At 47.3% G+C, this 22,500-nt stretch overlaps 1 protein-coding gene across 1 annotated transcript in view; it reads right to left on the bottom strand.

Moving 5' to 3' along the window:
* Positions 1–22,500, bottom strand: part of LOC144120841 (putative cationic amino acid transporter) — a 123,887-nt gene that overhangs the window by 38,392 nt on the left and 62,995 nt on the right. Inside the window, exon 3 of the mRNA XM_077653599.1 lies at positions 13,351–13,504. Coding sequence (XP_077509725.1) covers positions 13,351–13,504 — 154 coding nt within the window. The remainder of the gene's footprint in view (positions 1–13,350; positions 13,505–22,500) is intronic.

The following is a 22,500-nucleotide window of genomic DNA, read 5'->3' on the forward strand; positions in this document are numbered from 1 at the left end:
AAGTGACATAATCTCACATGGAATAATCACGAAGTGAACAAGGGAGGGGAATCTTCAGGGCGCTTGACAACGTTTCCACAAGAGGACTTGTCTTCGTATGGGCAAAGGAACTAATCTTCACAAACGTTTCAAGGTTTGATCCCCGTGATCAGCATCAGGATAACATAAGACATGCTATCAATAACACTGAGCGTTAGTTAATTGGCTTCAAACCCCGAAGTTCGCCACGTTAAAGTGGCTCTGGAAGAGGCTCAATAAAGTTGTGGTATTCCTGGGATGTTAAAGCACGCCGCTTTACGAATATTGTCCAACAAGGATTTTTTAAATGCGCTTTGTAGAAGCTCAGTTGTCTGTAGTCAAAATTTGAATTTCAGCGTCTTCGCGCCTTTTCCTCTCCCCTCGTCACTTTTTGCATGCTAGAAGACCGACGCTCCTCCGCCGGCCCCGCCTCCTGGAGCGGAGCTTCCTGAACCGCCGGAGCTACGGGGCTCATTGGCCGTGGCCACGGTAGCTGCCTGACGTCTGCAAGAATCTAACCAATGGCCACCTCTCACCTTGTCTACGCAGATTCGGGGTACGGAGGAGGGTGCGAGCATGAAAAAGTCGCCGGGAAGGGCTCGCCAACTTTGACGCGTGATTGTCGGTCCTCTGCTGCATGTAGAAGTGTATTATTTGGCTGAGGTTTTCATGATAACACAATGCAGTGAATGAGCGAGTTGATGTGCTCTCCTCGGAAGCCATTTCAGAGCCCCTTTTAGTATGTGTTCATTACTGATATTTCCAAGTTCAAGAAGCTCTGCACGGCTTGACTGAACGTTCATTCGATGCCGTCCCATGTAAACCTTTCTTTCCCTGCAATTCGCCGAATATTTCTCGCTGCAATAAAAGCTTGAAACTAGGAGCCATTTTCTATGTACCCCATTTGTTGTTTAGCCAGCAGCGACGAAAGGAATAAAAAAACCGTATAAAAACCAAACTCAAACGCACAGCGACACTACCACGTATAGAGCGCATCGCTTTTGAAGAGTAGCATTCCAGGATCTGATGATACGTTCGAACTGATGTCATCATAAAACCTTTTCTAGGCGCTTTACTGCCGACCATGCTCGGGTCATCATTTGCCCACTCGCCGTATCGCCTGCTCGTTAACTTCTCTCTACTCTGCCGCAGCGGCCCAACATAAAACAAAGCCGCTTGTTTCTTCAGCCCTGCGCTGCTATACAAGGGTCGCGACCTTTTCTGGAGTGCGGAGTCGTTACGAGCACCAGTTTCCCATTCTTTTTAAGGACCTCTCAAGCTTCGAGCACCCATGCCAAGTTCGTGTACAAATAAGAAGGGCTTTTGCCGTTTCCTTTTCAGCAAGGCGGGGGGGGGGGGGGGGGGGGAATACGCAGCGCGCATGGTTTCTCCTCAGTGCGTCACTGCCATGACTCCCTGGGTCCAATCGATTTATCTTTCCGGCCATTAGGGCATCGCTACAGAGCGACGGCCAAATATACTGAAAGAATGGAATAAAACAAAATAGGTCTAACACAAAGAAAAAAATAGGGGGGTGGGGGGGAGAAGCGCCAGAAGAAACTGAAACTGAGGTTTCTTTGGCGTTTCACTTCTATTCCGCAATGCATAAAGAAGCACACGGCTTTTCAATTACGTTATACAATGCCTCTTCAATAATGCTTTCCAAACATAGCCGTGTAGGTTCAGCCGTCCGCTGCGGCAGTTTGATTTCTATTGAACGCACGTTGAATGTTTAAAGGCCATCCGGTGCTGTGTCATCACTGAAAAAAAGAATCAGGGAAAGAGGGGAGCTAAGAACCAGCAGCTCTCTATCGAGGCATGGATGCACGGTATATCATCGGGGATAGAATGCTCGCTGGGTTGTTACAGTCAATGTTATAATCCATAGGTTCGAACTATATACCTCGCCGTTTGCGCTGTGTTAGAGCTTGGCTTGTGTTTTATGGACTAAGCGGCCATCTCGAGTTCTTTTTGCGCGCATGCGCATAGGCCACCGACCCCGATCTCGAGCAGGCTCCTGTTAGGCTCGAACTACTGGAGAGCTTTGGGATGCGACAGTTGGTTGATGGGCTTACAATTGTTATCGATGAGAGAAATAGCAAGGTTTAATGCGCAGTATCGAGTCAACCGTGGCTAAAATTGGGGCGTTATCCTAAACGGAGGTTTCGTAGATAATATGCCAAGTCGTAAACCTCCCGTACAGTTTTTTTTTATATACGTAGTCAGCCGCAAAAGTTTACGGGATGCGTGTTCTCAGGAACACATTTATTGTAGCAAAATGAAATCTAAAGTCTGACGAAATCTCGTCTGGTCGGGTAGACTGTCTCTTGATACTAGCGGTTAGGACGTGCACGTCTGTTCACATTTGCCGGCATTCCAGGTGATTGGCTTTGGGGGGCACGCTGATATGATACTTGTTTCCGCTCACGAGGATCCCATTAAATTTTTCTCCCGACTGCCCGTGCTTGATAGCCGTAATAGCCACGTGCACGCCTGCAAATGAAGTCATAAATTTATCTTACAATGGGCACTTAAAAAAAAAAATACGTGTGGCAGTTACGAACCCAAAGCGTTTCCTTGTTATTGGCTCCTGGTTTTGCAGGATTAAAAGGAGCTGTGAGATTTATCGTACAAATATATTTTACGACGTCATTAAAACGAGCAAATTAACGCTAATTTCTAGACCTATCTAAGAATCATAAAACAGGGCCCACATTTTCGGCACGCGCAATGCATTAACGGAAAAACTCAAAATGCTTCCATCACCTTATGATCTCCCAGAATGACCGGTAAAATTCCCGGTTGCTTTGCGTGAAGGGACTTAGTTTTATATTTAGTGATCTTATTACATGCTTTAAATATATAAGGACGACGCTTCGAATTTTTTTGACGTTAGGATATTCTTTTTGTTGAATACTGTGAGATTTTGTTGTAATTTTGAGAACTGTTTAAACGAAAGTTATGACATTTGTAAGGTGTGTATCGCACATAACTAGGGGTTGGACTTTTCGGTTTTTATTTCTGAAATTTCGGCGCCCTTTTACGGTTTTTATTTCAAGACATACGTTTCGTTTTTTTTTTTCGGCAAGTGTTATTTTCAAAGAATGAAATACTGACTCTTTTCGGCAATTTAATGCAGTCGTCTTGTGTGGTCAAAAGATAACTGTAGTCTGTCTCAGGGGTTTTGTCGTCATGAACAATTTATTTACCCGTAATTAACATGAAAATGGTAGTACTCGGAGCTGTTCTTGCAGAAAAAATTGCTATCGTTAAATGAAATTTAACTCAAGTTAAATGAAAGCCGGCAGACAAAAAAACCTTACTTGGAAGAACGAGGTTGACATGTCATTGCTGACCTGTCGCGCTGGGTTGGAAGCAAGGGCGGGGCATCACGTGATCTGCGTGCTGACGGCAGCGAAGGAACTGCCGCTCAGTTGTTGCAGTAGCTAGAACGCAGTTTTTCGTATCACCCGTGCACGATTTCGTGTCAGTGTCCTGCATGCAGTCGATTAACTTACTTAACCGACCGACTGCTGTAAGCAGGTGATGATAGCGAACAAACAGTGCTTAGCTAGCAGGCGGCGAGGATGTAGGATCTATAGGCGCTACTTATCCAACAAAACCAGCGTCGCATCATGCCCCTGGCTTCCTGCTTACTTAATTTCAGCTTTGACCGAGTGTAACTCGCATTCAACAGGCTGCTATATATGCCTTGCATGTCAAGAATACTGACCTTTTTCAGTTGAAACGGCATTTCGAAAACTGAATTCGGCGCGCTTGTATCCTTACTTTACGGTTTAAGTCGAAATGTGAACCCCTGCTTACGTCACACGCTGTACATTATAGTGTTAACATATTTCGGCCAAAGTGCTGCCTGAGGCGGTATCGTGGTTTGCTAACGGCAATAATGAGTGAACGCGAGTCGGTGTAAGAAAAAAAAATCAAAATCACTACATCTGCTGAAAGGTGCATGGGGAGTAGTACTATATTTGTCGTAGAGGCACGACTTCCACTGGCTGTACACATTGTTGATCAGCTGTTGATCCTCCAATTCTCCCTCTCATGTAGACTTGCACTCGCATGTTCACTGCATGTGAACCTGCGCCAGTTGCGACGATAAGGGGGGGCAAGGGTGGTAGGCCGCCGCTCCGAAAATTTGGCATGCCACAGAAAAATATGCTGATCGCTTCGTTCAGACCTCGATGAGGAGGACGTTTCATGACAGAGCATCCCGCATTGTCTCCCCCCCCCCCCCCCCCTCACCTCTCACCGGGGGCGGACTGGATTTTGTTCATCTCCAGTTACTTATACCAATAGCAACGTCACAGAGGCATCTCTTCTGCTTCGCTGCGCCACATCCCTACGAATGTCCTGACGCCGTCCCTGACCTGCGCACTGCCTTTGTTTTGATTCCTGTCTGCAAACTCGATGCTGGGGAAAAGCAGGTGGTGGTGGAAACCTTATTAGACGCAGGGGAGTTTAGGACGCGCAGGTCCTTGGGCCCCCACACGGCCCCACTGCACTCAAACGTTCATGTCCCGGAGGCTCATGACGCTGGCAGCCCGGCCTGTGGCGATGGTGCATCAGGACTTCGGCGCACGTTAAAGGAACCACAAGCAGAAAATGTTTGTGCATCAGGACTTCGGCGCACGTTAAAGGAACCACAAGCAGAAAATTTTTGTGCATCAGGACTTCGGCGCACGTTAAAGGAACCACAAGCAGAAAATGTTTGTGCATCAGGACTTCGGCGCACGTTAAAGGAACCACAAGCAGAAAATGTTTGTGCATCAGGACTTCGGCGCACGTTAAAGGAACCACAAGCAGAAAATTTTTGTGCATCAGGACTTCGGCGCACGTTAAAGGAACCACAAGTGACGGGAATGCATTACATGGGTTGCGGCTCGCAGAACGCGCTGTAGCTTAAAGAAACAAAAAAAACTGCACCATCCTATTCAAGGATGTTGACACACAGAGCAATTGATGGCTGCTCTGCTAACAATTCCTGCAGACGTATTAAGGCGTGTCGAGGTTATGAAGCCAATGCAAGAAAAAAAAAACATAAAGAGCTGTGTTCGTAACTTTTCGTTCCTGCACCCTCGTCTGACAGCAAACTCGCTCAAAAACGAGTGCGTCGGCCCACTTTGTATTTTTATTTCTTGCGACCAGAAGAATTTCGCGCAAACCTCCTGAGGATGCGGAAAATTGCATCAAGTAAGCCTTACAGCGCTATCCGACGGAGGAAAAGGACGGATCATGTTTGAAAACCCTCCAGTGCTTATATATAAAGACATGCACTTCTTTTTCTTTTGCCCGTGAGGAGCGTTTCGTGCGTTACCATTTTTAGTAAAAGCGAGGTAAACAGATATCTCCTTTCAGCTCCGAAAGGAAAGGCAAATGGCGGACGACGCGGTTTCATTAAGGACGAGAGAGCTTTATGCGCGGATACAAAGGAGATTCTTTACGAGCGACTTGGGACCTGCGGCGGGGCCGATGAAGTGCAGAATGAAAAGAAAGCATTGCATCCGGCGTGGCGGAATACTGTGCTTCTAGTGCCCTCTAAATGATCGAAAAAAAAAACAAAAAAACATTTTTCGGGCGGTGAAAAATGACTGCTTCCAAACACGCGCACCTAGATTTAGATATCTGGGCGAAACCGCTGTTTACGGAAGGGCATGCTGCTGCGAATAAAAGCTTTCTTTAGCAAAGGCTGAAAATCTGCAATTTAAGAGGGGCGGAAAAAAATACGCGGCGGAAGTCACGCATTCCTAGAGGCTCCAGAGAAAGGAATATAAATTTTCTAGCCGCTGCACGGTTTATTAATGCACAGACAGATGTTTGTCTGATGGACCACAAGGAAATAATTTTCAATCAGTGAAAATATAGTGAATCTTACATATGAATAAATAAACAAATAAATAAATCATTATTTCACTCATTCGCTCGAAATCGATCAGACCAACAGCCAAAATATTGATTGATTGATTGATTGATTGATTGATTGGTTGAGACAGGCGTCCTCCCCTTCCGTCTGGTTTTTCGGGCCACGCTAACCCCTTTAAGAGTTCGTTTTTTTCGCAATGTTTCCGATGCTGTTGACGCTGCTTGCTCCCGCAGCTAGTGTGACAGCCTCTTCACTGGGCCGTTAAGCTTGAAGTCTTTTAAAGAAGGACGCAGCACAACCTAAAGTCTAATGCATTGACCTATCGTAGCGGACGTTAGCAACGCGGTCTTGAATTCGACGCACTTAGTAGGCAGAAGATGTGTAAAGCCAAAATTTTGCCTTTTTCCTACGCAGGCCTGGCCCCTAAAAGCGGTGTAAACAGCCACCAGCAACGGAAGCCGAACACAACAACTGAGCCACTTAATATAGTGGGATTTGCGTGTAGCCATAAATATTTGTCGCACATGGGCCTATATGCCGGGAGAAAATATCCAAGCATCGGTGCCAAACAAAATCCCAAAAGGAGCACCGTCTGCCCCATCTCACACATGCACACACAAAGAGAATTCGGAAACTCGGATGAGGCTCAGAAAACTGTTTTACCGAGAAAAAGTTAAACGGAATGAGGTTTACCTTGAACATGACAAGAAGTGAGCTTTCTTTCTTCGTTCGGATATTGGAGTAGCATAAACGTCGAGCGTCATTATATGGATCAGTGGTATGGCAGACGAGAACGCCGTTGCCGACCAAGTGAAATAAAAAATAAAATGGCGAACTAACAGAATAACCATGAATGAGAAATTATTAAAGGGCATAGAACCACGGAAGAACGGAAACGTTTATCTGAGGTAAAACGCGGCTTTTTTGAGACCCATGAAAGAAAAAAGAAAGAAACATGCTCATCAAACAGCAAAGTCCACTCAGCAGAGAAAAAACCCACGTTAAACACAGGAATGAACCAAAACATGGAAAAATATGCATGACAGAGGAAATATGTAAAGCAAGTCGTTAAGAACGCGTCTTCATCAAAGCGTGATAAGTTCGCCCAAAGGCTGTGTCAAGTACAACATACAGATAACAAGCAGCGTAAAGCAAAAAAAAGCATAAAAGTGGGTGGAGTGTGTTATACCCGGCAGAACAGTTTACGCGGACGGTGCTCGGGATTCCAATGCTGTTGGGGCTTGTTGGTAGAGACCGCGGGAAAGAAGAAACCATTTCTGGAGCTGCGTAAGACTTGCAACGAGCCCTAGTGCGCAGCGAAACTAGAATCTTACGTGTTCTTAGTTTCATTCTTAGAAACAAAGCCGAAAACAACGGCTGCGGGTGAACATGAGACTAAGCACTCTCAGGTCGGGAGAGCAAAGAAAGAGACAGAGCGGGGAGAGAGAATGACGAAGGCAACGCAAACGCGGTTAAATTGACCGAAAAAAACGCGCCACTAAACCGCAAACACAATCAGGAATGGACTGAAGAAGAGCCGGTTTGGTTGAGGAAAAAGGGCGCGAATACCAACAAAATCAGCACAGACTTGGGGCCTCCCGGGAAGCCGGCAGCAGCCGGTGCTCTGGGCACATGTAGGGGAGGGGGATCCAGCTGGAACAGGGGCCCTGTTTGACCGAAAAGGGGCGAAAAGGAGCAAAACTAAAAGAAGAATTGGGGAAACGAAACGGGAGATAGGGAGCGCTGGCGCGGGAGTTAGGGACGCCGGTCTTGCCTCAGATCCCTACGCCTCCCACCGGCATTCCCGTCTTTTCTTGCCTTCTTTTTCTTTCCTTCCCCTTTTTCCCCTCGCCTCGCGCTCACGCGTCTGGCGCGCCAGCTATGCCGCAGTACGCCTCGTGGTCGAGGCTTTTCTGGCAGCGGCTGCGGCGGCGAAGTGGCGTCGGCATCGTTGTGCGTTGTACGTGACCGGCAGCGAAGCGCCGAGGCTTTGAGCCCGCGCGCGTACTCCCCAAACCGCTCGCCGTTACCGCCGCCCTACTCATTTTCTACAACACCCCCCCCCCCCCCCCCCCCCCGCCTCGTACGTTGCTCTCTAATTCGCCCCTTTCCTTTCCCGATTTTTTTTCTGAGCTCCTGTTTTCCTATTCTTCCCGTAGTCTGGACCCTACGGTATTTTCCTTTATCTCCCTATTTATGCGCAGGCCGCGGTCGGCTCTGGCTTGCTCACTGCTTTCTTTTTACCTGCTGTTGTCAGGTTTACATTGCCGTTTCTTTTGTACATTTGTTACCGATGCACACACATACCTCTCGCCAGCGAAGTAGTTGCAGGCGTGATATATTATGCTGGCGAGCAATATTAATCGTTATTATTTTTTTGTGTTTGATATGCGCTTCACGAGCGACGTACATTTTGTATGGTCAGGTGTAAGAATTCAGAAATGGAGTTATTTCCCTCTGACGCGAGAAGGAACAAAAGGCAAAGCTGAAAAACGGAAGCCTCGAAGCTTTGATGCCGCAAAGTATGCATATTGCGCTCGGTTGAGCCTTTTCCTCGAAATACGAATGCGAACGAAACAACGCATTCCGAGAACACAAACCCCCGAGTGCGGAGCACTGGGAGAGCCGACTCGTCAGCTGCGAGCTCGCCGTCCAAAAGAGGATGGTAGAGCACGCACGGGATGCAGCCAAACTCAGTGGAGCCCTGGACTGAGGGACCACCCTTTGCTGAAGAAGCCTTCCCTGCAGCGCAGCGTGAAGACAGCGACACGCGAAGCAACCAAGAAGACTTCTGATCGCCTAATACTTATGATTCAATAAAAGTTTTCCTATCCTATCCTATCAGCGGCTGTTCCCATGTTATGCGGAGGAGAAAGAAAGGGAGGAAGTCATGTAGAAAGAAAAAGCGCGTTGTCTCGCTCTGAGTGGACACCCAAACTGCACCGTGAGGGATGGAAAGCAGGGCGTAAAAAAGATAAAGAGAGGGAGATAAGCAGGAAGAGGGAATAATAATAATAATAATAATAATAATAATAATAATAATAATAATAATAATAATAATAATAATAATAATAATAATAATAATAATAATAATAATAATAATAATAATAATTGTTTTTTTCGGGAAGGAAACGGCGCAGTATAGGTCTCATATATCGTTGGACACCTGAACCGCGCCGTAAGGGAAGGGATAAAGGAAGAGACAAGGCAGGGGTGTTACCCAGAATGGTGCTCAGGTTGATGAGGGGATGAAAGGGATGAGGGGATTGAAAAGGGAAGGAGAGAAGAGATGAGAAGCACAGTCACAATTCGTCAATCAAGCCAGTCGCTCTCGGGTAGCAAAACCGTGCCTTGTAGGCCTTGAGGGCAGTCGAATACTGCGGCCATTGTCCGAGGATCTTATCCTCTCTTAGAGGGCTAGAATCGAGGCGCTCCAGTGCACAGCGCAGCCCGTGTCTTTCTGTCCCGAAAGCAGGCACTCACACATGAGATGTGCGATTGTCTTGTCGTAGCCACATCTTTCACAAGTAGGGCTCTCGGCCATCTCAATCCGCAATGTCCATTGCTTAGTAAAAGCAACATTCAGTTTTAGACGGAGCATCAATGTTGCTTCGTGACGCTCTATATTATGGGGAAGACGAAGGCGCAGGCCAAGGTCCCATTGGCCTGAGGCGGCGCTTGAAAAAACCCGCCCGTATTCCAAGCAGAAAGTGTGAGCTCTAGGCCAACCTGCGAAGTCCACACGCTGATGTCAACTCTTGCTGCAGGAATATTGACTTGAAGTCCGTCGTTATGGGCAGATCGGGCAACCTCCTTCGCGTGGTGGCTTCTTTTGAGACCACAGTGTCCTGGCAGCCATTGAAAAAAAAAAAAACTTGAAGGGAGCACTTAAGCTTTGCGTTAAGGGTACTACGCGCTAGCGTTAATTTGTTAATTGGTAACAAATTAACTTTACGTTTATAGGTCCCTGGGAGTCCTCATACCCATCCTGGCGCAGTGCTGCAGCGGTTAAACGATGCGCCACTGCCCTGCGATGGCAGGTGCTGCCATCGGTTGGGCTTTTGAGACCTATGTTGCTCTTCCCGCGCAACCACTCGCGAGCAATCTTTAATTTAGCTGCCACTTGTCACTGTGGTCAGTTTGCTCACAATCCGTCGGGCGGGTTGTGATGACGCCACAAGGTCACGTAATCCAGGTGGCCCACCTGGGATGCCGGAGCTACAGCTGCGAGGCTTCAAACGGTCGACGCCGACACTACCAACGCCGAAGGTGGACAGTTTTCTCCGACATGGTAGTACTAACGCCCTCACGTTAAAATGATACCATGGCCATACGAAATGGCGCAGTGGTCACCTCACGAATCTCTGCAAGGGGTTGTTCATGTGACCCACGGCGTAGCGCAATTTGCAGCCCTTGAAGGGCTGCTTTTGGAATCAGTGAAAACTTGTGGAGGCTCTTGGGTGATAAACTGAAATGCAGCCCGAAAGGGAGCAAATTGCGCATCAGTGGAGGAAGTGTCATAGGTCGTCTATGACAAGATGGACCTCGTCGGGACCCCCACTGACCCAGGGAAACTGGTTGATTTAACTGAGCGATCTGTGTAGACATGTACGCGGGAACTGTGGTTAGAATACAGATGTCCCAACGTGATCCGTTTGAGAGCAGCTAATGACACACCAGGTTTGTTCGTAATCCCAGCTATAGAAAGGTGTCCCCAAGGTTTATGTAGGCTCTATAAGGGTGACCACGGTCTTGAGGCAGGGAATATAGGCGCGATGAGCATCGATGACCGACGAATGCAGCACGTGGCCTGAACGCGACGCTTCCGTAGCACCCAGGTACTTTCTATCGCAGCACCCTTGTTGATGCCTTCCGCCTGCCGGCTGTTATTTTATTCAATTATGTAAACACCTTGGTTACCATGGCAACCACTTGGAGGGCGCCATCTTGAATTCTATGCGTGGAATCAGCATAACTCGGAGGTTCGAAACTTGACCAGTAGAACTAACACTCTAAAAAGTGCGCAAGCATAACCCGTGCGGCTGTGGCCCCAGCCAGTCTGCGCTCAGCACTGCTGACTAGCAACCCTTCCACGTTCTGCGACCACGTTTACTGGAGGAGGGGGGGGTGCTAATTAATTCTTGAGTGCTTAAAGGGCGCATTCACTTGCAGGCATGGCGGAGGGACACAAGTGGGTGCGCTTAAAACTGGAAGCCCTTCCTCCGTAACAGCTCTTCCCCGCATATGCAAAGCAGGTAAGAGGAGCTTACCACCAGGAACTAACATTTCGCTAACGTAAGTCAGGCTACACACAGCGAGTGCACTGGTGAATAGTTTTAAAGAAATGTGAAGTTATAAAGGCCCGAAAGATAATGTCAAGAAACCCATAACCTCCTCAAGCCGCTCGTAGAAGCTTTCTCCGTGTTCCGGCATCTCCGTTTTGGTGTGTTCTACAGAGAATGATTGCGGCCAAGAGTTGCATCGAAGAAACAGGGTGACCAAACCAGTGGCAACGGGGCCTTCTCTCTGCCTTGTTTTACTGCCTTATTTTCTACATTTATACGTTAAGGGGACACCGACGGCAACTCCATTCAATTATTGTTCCCATTGAAAATTGATTTGTTGGCCCACTTAAAGGTGCGGTAACGCTAGTCTGGCAAAAAAAACAACCTTTGTAGCTGCCAAAATTGGATATAAAAATTTCACCTCCACTCATTCAAGCCTGTGACGTCCGCACCGAACAAGAGATGGCTGCCTCCTTTTTGAGGTGGATGGCGGTCTAACATATGGCCTCTGAGATCCGCACCCAAAAATTCGGTGTCGACGCACGCAGCTTACTTGCGAGATCGCCCCCCCCCCCCCTCCCCGGCGGGGGGGGGGGGGGGGGGGGCAACATTCGCGTTTTGTTTTGAGGGCTTTGCTATAGCTTGTAAAACCGCCGTTTCCAGTAAAACTGGTCTCTTTGTAGTTAGAACGCCATGCGCACTAAACAACAACACCCTTATATTGGAGTAAGAATGAAGTAAACTGTCATCTAGTCCACTCTGTTTTTTATAAGGGAGTGCGCTAAGGGACAGCTTACTCCCTTTTTACTCCCTTAAGTTTATAGTGCAGTCTATTGACGCAGGGCAACTTACTCTTTTGTAAAACAGCGCGAACAACGTCGGACAAGAACAAGAAGCACACACGGGACGAGCGCTGTCCTTCTTGTTCTCTTCAGACGATGTTCGCGCTGTTTTACAAAAGATGCATATATACCAACTCGCCCAACTGAACGTGCAACTTACACCCTTTTTACTCCTTTCAGTTTACAGTGCAGTCTATTAATGCAGGGCAGCTTCAACATGTCCTTGGTGTCTCTATAACAAGTAATACATATAGCTAACGATTTAAAGCTTTCATTTTAATTAAAAGCTAAAACGAATCAGTATTGCAAAGTTTCTCCAACGCAGCCTAAAGGATAAAAAGTTCGCTCGTTGCGCGAGCCTACCACCCGTAAGATTCGCTCTACGCCTCGCAGCGTGCATGATTCACGAGATGATCTAATTTGATGCGAGATATTTCGCGATTGAAATCGACACGCCGACCATTGTAGTGACGAAGGCCAGCGTTAAGGACTGGTTTCTGTGCGCTTCGACTTGCATTCGAACCTATTTCAAAACAGCGAGGAGCGAGGAATTCGGAGTCGCTTCTTTAGGGGCTCTGGAAGTGACTGAGTGAAATCACAGGTGGCGATACACAGGTGAAGAGAACAAACGCAGCTTATTGTGCACATAATTATCATTGGTCATCCCGGATAGCTGGTACACCGGTTATACGCGTTGAAGTGTTCCTCGACAGCTGTTGATGGGGCTTGATTCGAGAAGCATCAAGTGTCGTCAATAATTATAACGCTACGTGGGATCAAGGGCGAAAACGCGACCGAACGCGGCTCTAAGGACAAATAAAAAAGGTGAATGCCGCTCTAAGCACGTACAGTTTTTACCAGAAGTAACCGGGCAGCGGTGGTTCGTTCCTTAGCCGCGAGGCGAAGCACTTATGGCAGCACTTATTAAGCTCTGAATGCGTTTAAGGGAAGGTGAACCCTTGTCTTCACGTTTTGACACGTTTCGGTCTTTAGGGGTGCCGTACAGGCTCAGTTATACGGTTCAGAAGCAAAAACTTGTTGCTCGGTTACTTTTGGCAAAGGGGGTACATGACCTTATTGAGACAAATTCAAAGTGCGCGGCTAGCAGCACCTGTGACGAATCTTAAAACGTGTGACGTCAGTATAGCAAAGCAATTTGTGCTGATACCCACTCTCAGTGACCAGATAAGCCGCAAATTTCTTATTTTTTTCCCCGCGTGTGGCATAAAAAAAGCTAGAAGCGGCTGAAACAGGACCGCTTTAATGATTTTCCGGGGTCAAAAATGCGCGCTGGCGATTGAAAACAGTTCGCGGGACGGCTCACCCGAGAATAGCGATGCAATGGCGGCGATGATGAAGGAGAAGATGACCCCTGGGCCGGCGAAGTTCCTCGCCACCATGCCGGCCACCAGGTACATGCCCGTCCCCACGCAGCTGCCCACGCCCAGGGAGGTCAGGTCCAGCGTGGTCAGGCAGCGCTGCACGGATGGACGAGTCAGTGAGAAAGGAATCGCATATAGAAAATACAAACAAACAAACAAACAAACAAAATTTCTGATATTCATCTAACGAATATCAGTAACGCACGGCAAAGAGGAGGGAGATTTTTATGTGTCTTTCACGCAACTTCATTCGACATGACTGCTTCGCTCGTGACTACAGTATATAGCAGCCCCAGGAAGCCGGCAGGAAAACTGAAACAATTCTCAAGTAGTCGTTGGTTTCTATCACTCATTGCCGGAAACGTGCACTTTGCGGGACCAGGATAGAGTATTAGTTGCGGCGCATTCTTAAATGGACCCTGCACCATTTGTAGAATGTACAATGTACAGCGACGCAAAAAAAAAAAATCAGGGGGGCTGATGCGTAGCCCTCAGAATAACTCTGACATACAATCCAAATGGTTCTACGCTCCTCGTATGCCGCGCAAGCAGCTAGGGAAAGCGAGGCCTGCTCCTTTCTTTCTTACAGGTGCTCTATCCCCGCCATTGTGACGTCATAGATCTGTTTCACTCACGCGCGCCGCCGCCAGCGCCCCTACTCACTGCGGTGGCGACCCCGCAAACGGCGACCGGGCGCGACCTTCGTAGAGGGGCAGTAACTGCACAGGCGAAGGCCGACCGTATTTCGAGTTGACTGAAATATAGATATCGTTAATTAATTTTTCCTTTCTCGTTCATGCACCGATGAAATTCATACCAGACGTTTTATGCCAGAAAAAGGCGCAAATTACAACCCCTCACCTTTTTTTAACGTACGAGCGTGAGCAACAGTGGAGAGGCCATGCATGGGAACAGCGGCAGAATTGTTTATCAACACTATCTAACGGTGCTTGCCTGTTGTCGATGCATGCCCACTGCGCTCTCCCTAATATACAGTACTGTTGGGGCACACATTTCCGTCGGACACGGCTCGTTCGACAGAAAAGCCATTAGGGACCGATCTTCCCTTCCGCTGTGGCAGCCGGTCTGAGCGAGCGATTTCGCGCGCGCGAGCCGTTTCATAAGTAACTATTGCAAGATCATTCCGGAGCCCTCCACTACGGCACCTCTCTTCCTTTCTTCTTTTACTCCCTTCTTTATCTCTTACCTTACGGCGCGGTTCAGGTGTCCAACGATATATGAGACAGATACTGCGTCATTTCCTTTCCCCAGAAACGAATTTATTGTTACTATTATTATTATTATTATTATTATTATTATTATTATTATTATTATTATTATTATTATTATTATTATTATTATTATTATTAATATTATTATTATTATTATTATTATTATTATTATTATTGCAAGTGGCTATCGAGGCACAACTTTGCGCGCAACTTCTGGATGTGGCTCTGCGCGAAAAAGCACAGTAACTGTCTCATTTATGGGTGGACACCTCAACCGTACCATGAAGGAAGGGAGGAACGAGGGAGTGAAAGGAGAAAGGGGTGCCGAGGTAGTGAACTACTGAACAATTTCGATCACCTGGGAATATTTAACGTGTGCATAAATCGCACAGCACACGGGGTCTTTTGCGTTTGGCGTCCGTCAAAACACGGCCGCCACGGCCGGGTTCGATCTCGGGTGTTCCTTCACGAATTCAGAAAGCTGCTCCGGATCACCGAGTGGAATAAGCCATTAGATAGCATGCAGAACCTATGCGCAAAGTTCTGCTGCAATAGCTACTTGCAATCGAGATTGACGGATTAAACAGCTCGCGCACTATATGGCTCGTCGAGACAGCATGCCACTATGGAAGCGACAAGCTGTCCCTAAGGCTTCCTTGACTTAAAAGCCGTGTCGGTGGACATGCGTGCGCGATTAGCGCACTGCTCATATCTAGACAACAGGCACGCACTGCCAGATAGCGCTGGCAAGCAGTTCCGACACAGTTCCCGTGGTGTCTTCCCTTTTGCTCCCGCCTCTACATAGCTACCATACCGTGATTATAATAATTTATTTTGCATGCGGTGCCTTCGTGTTCATTGTAAATGCGTTTTCGCATATACCACTGTGAGATGTGTTTTGGGGATTCCATTCCTTGATAGCAGAGTAGGAACTTCATAAACCTCTTTAAATGCAAACTTTCTACACGTATATTTCTTTATCGTGTATGTGTATGTGTAGCTGATATGTGTTCAGCTGCTGGGGTTTTACGCTCCATTAAAGCAGATTTTTACCTTGCGTTTCCTTTTCTTTGTTACTTTTGTAGTCTCGAGAGAGAGAATAACTTCACTCGCCCTTACTCGTATATAGACTACGCAGAGACCGAGCGGCTTCAAGGCTTTTCCTAATATCCACAAAAATGTTTACGTTAAAAATTAATTAAACAGATCATTCACTCAGGCATTAAAAGTTTCTAAGAAAACAACGCCTTGGACTCTAGACGCTCGCTAAAAAGGTGGGCTTAGGCGACGACAAAAAATTGTCAGGTTATTGTGAAATTAGTTCAGCGTACACTTAGGTAGTGGTAGGAGAACGATGTATGTGATTACGACACCAGCAGCACTGTAAAGGAGGACAGGAACGTGTTCTTTTAACTGGCTTAACTTTATCGGTGACAGGTTCATAACAGGTAAGACTGGTACGTAAGTGGCTCTCTCGATAACTGCAAGTCCTCTGAGTATCAAGCCACAGTCTCTACCTCCTGACATCAATCAAGGCTGTACTGTTTTTTTTTTACTGAGATGTCCAAAAACTCGATTAAGTACAGCACTTGGCCCGGAAAAAAGCTTTTCAAGTCTTCTGTCTACCGCTCTACCCACATAGAAATTCGAAGCGTTGTCTTGCTGGCGTTCTTGAATTACTTTGGGCAAGTCTCTTGGGTTTTCTTCCTCCGGTTATGCATTAAAGAACCAGGACGACTTAATGAAATCAGATGCTTTGTTTAGAAATTTATCACTTCAGGATTTAGTTACAAAACTCCTTCATTCTATTACATTAGTATCGCGCTTTTTTTTTATCTTCGCGAGAACTATAGCAGCTCAAGCTTCAAAGCCTTCCAGGTAATTAGGGCAACAACTCATTAATCAATGACCTGTAATTTACTCGTCACATGGAACGGAGACAGCGTTACTACAAAAATAATAAGCGTCATGTTATTCCTCCCTATTTTTGTTCCTTCTCCCCTCGCTTCCTTCGTCAACGTTCGTATTTTTATCCAACGTCTCTTGCTGCCGTATCAAGTGGCCGTCTGCATCCTCCAATGGCGGTAATCTTCCAGGGCGATGTATTTCCGAGCCGTCGGAACAACCTGTCAATCGGCACCTGACACGGAAGCCTTTTTCGTTTTCTTTCCAGCTAACAGCAACGCTTGTTCACTGCAGACGCCGCCAGCAACGTCCATGGACAGGCGAAGATTGGAGCAGGCGTAAATTATAGAGAGCAACCGCTGGTTAGCGAAGGGGGGGGGGGGGGGAGAGCCTTCGAACCAATCGATGCGCGGACCCTCGCTGCAACATTAACAATACTCGAGAGAGATGGAGAGAGAGCGAACGCGGAGGAAAAGGGTGAAATGGGAGACAAGGGAAGCCCGCGTACCAGACTGCAGAGGCTGTGGCGTGCGTCCTTCTTTCGTTCTTTTGTTTACCTTCTTTCCCCCTTTATTTACCCTCCACCACCAATTCAGCCTGGTGACGTCATGTATGGGGAAAACGCGTAGCATTGTGGGACAGGGCGGCGATACGATTCTCGTTCTCTTCTACCTAAACTCTTCCCCCTAGGCCCTTCACCTTTTTTTATTGGTGGCGCCATCTAGAGAGCTGCGATGTTAATTTACAGGATTTGTGCAGGCAATACGAGCTTGTACCTTTCCGTTTAGTTTTCTGCTTTACAATTTTCATTACGCTTCGTATAGACGACGTAAATAGGAACAAACCCAGTAACGTCCCTTTCTCAGCAATAAAGCGACACCAGGTCAGGCGACGAGGGAGGGATACCTCTCATGTCCTTGTCTTCCCCGTCTCCTATTTCCTTTTGCTGGACTGACCTTCCCCCTCCCATTTTTTGCGGTGACGTCATCAAGAATGAAAAGGCAATGAATTGCGCTAACAAACGGCACACTTTTTCCTCGCGATTCGGCGCTGACAGAGGCATGCAATGTACGGCTGACTAATAGGGTCATAATTTGAAGCCTATTAGCAGTCCGACGCGCAGGTCAAGATCTGAAAGCGCGAGGAGAGGAGGTCAGTGGAAAAGAAGGCGAGGGAAAAGGAATGGACGGGAGTTAGGGACGGTACGCATCGGCGTCTACCGGAAGCCCAAGGAGCGGCGAAGAAGTCGAATGAACTCAGGAAAGAGAAGATCTACTGTCAGAGGAAGGGTAAAGCAGCTGCGTATTGGTGAAAGGAGAGAGATGAACAACGTAAAGACAAAGAAAAATGTAAAGAGGAGAAAGAGAGGTCACACGGCCTGCTTCTAAGAGGGGCAAGGCGTAGGCGGCAAAAAGGCATACGGGAAGGAAAAGACGTGGAGACGCCTGGGCGCGTAATTAAAGCCGAGGCGCAAAATTAAAACAAATTTATCCATTAACTTGTGCGAAGACTTTAAGAAGCAAGAAGGCCTCAGTGGACAAGAGTGAAGAGACAAGCTGAAAGTATACGGATGTTTTAGAGGTCGTCAAAGTAATAAGGGTAGGGAAGGGAGGGCAGCATAAGATACCCGACGACACATTAAAGGAGAGGAGGCGAGGAAAAGGTTAGCAACTGGGAAGAAGGGAAAGAAAAGGGAAAAGGGAAGGACCACACGCTGTCTTGACAGGTCGCTCGACGATGCTATGCCACCAGAGCCCCTTCTTCAGGTCTGCTCGTAATTTACCCCTCCCCCCCCCCCCCCCCCCATATTCGTTAGCGCTCCTGACACGATCGAGGGAGCACCGGGGCGAAATTTATAGACACGATGTCGCCCGGCTAGGCGCAAATAAGGTGCTAAACGCTGGCGGAATTGCTTCAACAACCGCAGCGCCGCCTTCGAAGAGAGGAAAAAAAACGCTTGCTGTAGAGGCTAATACGGTGTCGTTTCACGAGGGAAAATTAATGACGGGAAAAGCGAGAAGTGTTATCTTAAGCCCTCACCCTTTAAAAACTGCTTGTATTTTTTAAGCGCTAAAAATGCCCCGCTAGTTGTTTGAACACAAAAAAAAAAAACGCTTGAACTCTCACACCTTGAATCGTTTATGATGTTCGTGGCACAAACGTTTTGTAAAAGGAGGCGGTTATATACACGGTATTTAAAATGTTTTCTACGCGTTTTATTTTCCCTAATTCTGCATAAATGGGATTATTAATAATTTCTTGTGAACAAATCCGCAGCTGCATTCAGTGAATGCGATGGCCTATTATGCACTGTAAATAATGGGTGTTGTGGTATTTTGAACGAGAAAAAAAAACGGGCCAAGAGTATTAAAAATAAAGTATCGCAGTAATGAATAATACATGCTAGGCCATTTCAATATCCCTGGATCATTGGCATGCAATTTAGTTATAATTGTTTATTCTTTTTTGAAATTTTTTTTTCTCGTTTCGATGAATATAAGAATCAAATTTCTATTCTTACTGAAATTAATAACGCAGCCGTGCCCGGTAAGAATGCAGAATTTTTCAGACGTCAAGGTCCGACCCTCGGCCAAGTTTTTTTCGGCACAGATAAGTTTCAAGAGAAATTCATGACTGCAGAATACACGCTTTTGCTGACTGGCACCCATCGTTTTTGAGATTTAGAACTCAAATGTTTTAGCTGCCGAATTTAAGCGCCAAGAATTTTCTTCCAAACACAAAGCGATGTCGAGGGTTCCTTCTACAACATCACGGCCCGAATTCTCTATTGTGAGCCTTTTTTTTTTATAATCAACCTCGATTTAAGATGGAGTCTAGTGTTGGGGTGTCATTGTGGGATCGAACAATACGTGAAAACATGGATCGAAGGATGAGGAGAAGAGCATTCCACATCGGCTTGAGAGGAAGGGCAGATATGGCACAAATTTGTACAGGCATAGCCTAGCTAGGATTTCGGAATAATTTAAGCTGAGTTTTCTGGTTACGCGAACTTCTCAGGTGGTAAGGAACGCCTGGTTAAGAAAAGATAGGAATGATTGCATGCAAGTGTACTGTTACTTGATGGCCGCCTTGATGACCACCCGTTCTTCCACTGTTGATGGGCTTGACCATGTGATCAGTGGCGCCCGGTGAAAAATTTTGCGGACGAGCTGATGTGCCAGTTCTTTACCACTGGTCTCCATATGGCCAGGAATGCACTGAAGAGTTACAGCGTGTGGTTGCGATTGCATGAATGTACCGTCTAGGGTCGTGTGGAAGTCGGTGAAAAGCTCTGAGGGCCTCCTGAGATTGCGTGTAGACTCATAGGTCGAGAAAAACAGAAGGGAAAATAAAAAGATAGGATAGCGTGCCAAATGGCAAGAATTTCTTGTTGGAGCATATCAGAGGGTTCCGAGAACGGGCCACTACTGCAACTGAGAGGACTGGTTGATGAAGGTTGATTATTACAGCCGCAGATCCGCTGGCTACTGTGTGAAAAGCATCAGTGTAGTGGATGGTTGCTACGCCCAGTGGTGGACAATGGTTTTATGCGTATGCCACCCAGTGATCTTTATAAATGATCGGCGACATGGTCTGCGGAATCGGGGTGGTGCTGAGGTTGGTCACATTCGTGGATGGAGGGGACCTACATGGGAATGTCGATAGGTTCATGGTAGGTACGGGACCATGTACTACACTTACCTGTCTTTATATGTGGTGGAAAGACAAGCTGTCTGCCAATTTGTATGTAGATTGAGGAGAGTTGGTAAACAATCACTGACACCAATGCCAAAAAGACGTTGCACAGAGATTTGTGCAGGAAGGTTTAAGGCAGGTTTTTCCAAACTTTGTAGATCGAGGCTCAGTTCTTGGTGTTGGGTTTGTGCAAGCGATGTGTATGAAAGGTGCATCGTGAAACTACTGCCATAAAAAAAAAACGGAAAACATTTCTGAGTCCCCTTCACTGGGACGCTACATGGTAGGCCAGAAAAAAAAAAAGCATAAACCGAAATAGAAAAGAAAACTAAATACATGCCCATGTAGTAGTAAGTGGTTTTATTAAAAATATTTAAAAAGTAACGAAAAGATTTTTGCTTGCCCCGGCATCTGCCATCGATACCGAAGCACCTGAGCTGGGGCAGCGGAAGTAAAGGATAGCAGGCAGAATGGAGAAATGAAATGAAAGAGGTGAGGGGACCGGAAGAGAGGATAGGTCACACAAAGAAACAGAAGGGGGTTTGTCAAGCACGTGAGAGGATGAGGAGGTGATGTCCCGAGGGTGTCGAAAGCACGGGACGGCGCAACGGAGCGGCGAAAAATGATTAGCGGGACAAGGACCGTTCGGCGGGCGGGTCACCGGATCGTTAGCTACAGCACTCTTGCCGCTCGCCGCCAGGGTAAACAGAGCGCTCCAAGACGGAGTGGCCGTAATCGCCGCCTCCGCCGCTGCTTTTAGGGTTCGGGAGTGCCGGGGAAAGGAACGGCGGAAAAAAAGAGGCGCCGCTTGGGGACTTCAGCCGGCCCTGTCGTGATCAGTGATAATGAGACTAGAGAGAAGGAAGAAAGTCTTTCCTCACGAGCCCCCCCCCCCCCCCCCCCCCCCCTCCTCCTATATACACGAAAGGATTATCGCTGGAAGCCATTTACCTTCCGCCCACCGTGAGCAGCTCGAAAGGTTGTTTAGTGGCCACGAAAGATCGCGGGTGCTCAGGGAAGCGAGCAGTGCTTAGATGACCCCGCTTAGGGCGGTGGGGGAAAATGGGGGAAAAAAAGTTCTTGCTGTTTCAACATGTTCGACCGGCTTGGGGAAGACGCTAATCGGGGTTGCTAATCTCGCTGGGGCTTCTGCTTCGGGGCTGCAGGGAGGGGAGAGATGGATAGTGTCTGTGTGTGTGTGTACTTGCGGCAAGAGGTCGGGACGATAGCATCGACAAATAGTAGGGCACTCTGGAGAAATCTTATCAGCCTAATGAATTCGCAGCGTCTAATCTGCCGTCGGCAGGTGTACGATCAGGAATAGCTCACAGCACAGGAGGACAGTATAAATGGCCGCCCTATTTCTGGCGCTTACACTGCGGAGACAGTGCCTAGTTTTCAAGCGTGCCCTGATTAGCAATTGGTAAACCAATATTTATAATATATTGCTTTCTGCAAGTGAAAAAAAAAGTAGCGGACGGTTTAGCAAGGCTATGCGCGGAATATTGTGCAGTAGCAGTAGTTAAGGTTGGTACTTAACCACCTTGCGTGCCAAAGGCATTTCACCCAAACGCCTCTGCCATAAATGCCTTTGGGAGAGGCCTTTGCTCAGAACTGAGAGTAAACAGGCCGATGATGGTGATGATGGTGGCGTGGTATCACTTCATTTCGCATTAGTAAGAGGCCATTTATTTTGCCGGTGTATTTTCATTCAGATTTGATTTTCACAAGCAGGCGTCGACTGAGAAACCGGGTTAGAAACTAGAACCCGTATCCGCGAGACTCGCCAAAGGGTCCGCTTATTTCTCCTTCTCTTGTGTTGCTCCAAACTCACGTCAAATATCATTCGCTATGTTTCAGTAAATTCATCACCGGAGGCGTTGCGTTCTGCGAGCTTTACATTACCTTTTCATAGAAATGTCGACGTCGCTGGTATCTTACTCGTCTTATTCTCGGCTATATTATCGTCAGCTGAGTCTACTTTATTGTAAGACGAAGGCCCCTCTTAATGACCTTCAGCTTTTTTAATAGGAATTCATCATCATCATCAGCCTGATTACGCCCACCGCAAGGCAAAGGCCTGTCCCATGCCTCTCCAATTGACCCTGTCCTTCGCCAGCTACGCACACACTATGCCCGCAAATTTCTTGATCTCATCCGCCCTCCTAACTTTCTGTCGCTCCCTGCTACGCCTGCCTTCTCTTGGAATCCACTCCGTTACCCTTAAGGACCAGCGGTTATCTTGCCTTCGCATTACAT

This window comes from Amblyomma americanum, chromosome 2, assembly GCF_052857255.1.
Source record: "Amblyomma americanum isolate KBUSLIRL-KWMA chromosome 2, ASM5285725v1, whole genome shotgun sequence".
In the NCBI taxonomy this organism is placed as follows: Eukaryota; Metazoa; Arthropoda; class Arachnida; order Ixodida; family Ixodidae; genus Amblyomma; species Amblyomma americanum.